The sequence below is a fragment of the Triplophysa rosa genome, linkage group LG12, assembly GCF_024868665.1.
Source record: "Triplophysa rosa linkage group LG12, Trosa_1v2, whole genome shotgun sequence".
Taxonomy (NCBI): domain Eukaryota; kingdom Metazoa; phylum Chordata; class Actinopteri; order Cypriniformes; family Nemacheilidae; genus Triplophysa; species Triplophysa rosa.
In genome coordinates, this window is record NC_079901.1 from 8957264 (window position 1) to 8959436 (window position 2173).

The following is a 2173-nucleotide window of genomic DNA, read 5'->3' on the forward strand; positions in this document are numbered from 1 at the left end:
AAGGGCACTACAATTTTCAATAGCAAATACTATAGTTCACTTACGTATTTTTTGTCTGAGTGTTCAATTTAAGGGGACTTTTATTTTGACTGGTCTTTGGGAAGACGCTTGAGTTTTTGTGTTTGCCGATAGCTTCACTCAAACAGTAAACGCTCGTAAAATAAACTCTCAGAGCAACTCTGGAGATGAAGTTCATGTGTTCATATCTTCATACAGTGCAGACGCAGATAAATCCTCGACCATCACTCGTGTTTTATGTTAAACTGAGCACATAATTCACTCAGACACGCAGAACAGCCAGATGACATTTAAATAACAGGATTCCACTCCGCATCTAGGTTAAAGCATAATGCGAAATAACGTTATAACATTTCGTCTCGTCTCGTTTTGGTCAACGAAAATGAAGAGACATTATAGCATAGTTTTTATTTTGTAAACCACATTTAGTCTCGTTTTTATTCGTCAACAATATTGCATTATACATTTAATTGTAGTCATCGTCACATGACCAGCATTTACGTTGCGTCTCGTCTCATTTTCGTCACGTGATAAAGGTTCGTTGACGACCATATTTAGTCATAATTTTCGTTGATGAAAGCAACACTACACAGAACCACAGACTCCGACATGCTGTTTGGAAAAACTATTGGGTCAAACAACACAGATTTCACCTCACTCTAAATGACCATCAACAGAAAAAGAGGCCAAAGTTTTACCTTCTTTGCAGTATTTTCCTCTGAAGCGCGTGTTCGAACAGTCGCAGTGAACTTCTCCAAACTGGACGGTGCAGTATCCTCCATTCAGACACGGGTTCTGCTTGCTGCACAGGTACTCTAGATCATTCTGAATCCCGTTACTGTTCAGCAGAGTCGGCGGCATCTCTCCCACCTTCAGATTGGAGATCAATCCCATAAACGGAGGTTCGTATTTCACCGTGCTAGACGTGAGGGCGGACAGACGCACGTCAGGCGGAATTCCTCCCACAAAGAGATCGCTGACCACGGCCATTTCTCTGCGCTTGGAACGGACTTCCTCCACTTTGGTCTCGCCGTCAACCATCAGCATGGTCTCGCGGTAGTTACGGGTAAGCAGCACCATGTGCCATCGGTCGTCGTTGACGCGGGTTTCCATCTGCAGCAAGGCGGGTTCGGCGCAGTGGATGGCGAATCGGAGCTGCAGATGTCCGCCGCCGATCAGCAGTTCCAGAAAATCGCAGTTCCCTCCGTCATCGAGGTACAGGACCAGCGCTTTGCTCACGTTTGTTTTCAGGCTAAAGCTGAGCTCTCCGATGCTGCCCGCCTCCCAACGGGCGTAACGCGCCCACTGCCCGGGACCGCCGCCGAATTCAAGGGCCCCCGCCACCACGAAGAGCCCGGCTAACAGCACCGGCCCCAGGGGCCACACGGTGGAACCACACTTTGCCTTCATTTCAGGCAACCAGACACAAGAAGTACTCCCTTCTTAGGCAAATGATGTCGGTGGCAAATACAGCGTGTGTCTCTTTGACTTTTCCTGAGGGGTGTGCAAAAGCCAAAGTCCCAAACCTGCCGGCTCAGCGCAACTGCCCTCTGAGAGACAGAGAGAAAGAGAGTCTCTCTTCTTTTGGTCTTCTTTTCTCTCTCTGTTGCTCCTTCTTGATTTTATCCAGACTCTATCTGTAGTCTCTCCATGGGCCGGTACAGCAGGGATAAAAATGGAGATTTGTGTTTTTAAATGAAAGAGGTTCTCAAGCATCTGAGGTTTGATGTTTCTGAGGAGGAGCGCAGGAGATAGAGCAGAGAAATTATCTGGACATGTCTTCTGGACGACAGGTGAGGATCATTCTTTACTGTCTATCAGCGATGGAATCCTCCACATCTTTCAAACGACTTGGGAATCACGGCAGGAAACCTTCAGATTTCAACATCCTGCAGGTCTACAAGATGAAAACACATAACAAAAAAACTTTATTAGATACAGCACACACAACCTAACCAAACACAAACGTGTTCATATTCCTGACACACATGAAAAGCTCTTGTCAATAAACATCCGTCAGCGCATGAAAAAAAAAAACACGATTCAATAAGAAGAAACTAACAGCTGGACTGCAAGTGTATTTTCATAAAACCGTCCCTTCCAACTACATGAACACAAGTTGAAACATTGAGAAGTTGAGATGTGACTGATCGTC

General features: G+C 45.8%; 1 protein-coding gene across 1 annotated transcript; it reads right to left on the reverse strand.

Moving 5' to 3' along the window:
- Positions 1-307: 307 nt before the first annotated feature.
- On the reverse strand, positions 308-1911 carry LOC130562687 (neurexin-2-like). Its single transcript, XM_057347878.1, has one exon. It carries the CDS (start codon positions 1426-1428, stop codon positions 673-675), a length of 756 nt encoding a protein of 251 aa, XP_057203861.1. The 5' UTR covers positions 1429-1911; the 3' UTR covers positions 308-672.
- Between the last annotated feature and the right edge of the window lie 262 nt (positions 1912-2173).

Excerpts from the sequence above, each read along its gene's own strand:
- LOC130562687 (XM_057347878.1), bottom strand. The coding sequence starts at position 1,428 with ATGAAGGCAAAGTGTGGTTCCACCGTGTGGCCCCTGGGGCCGGTGCTG.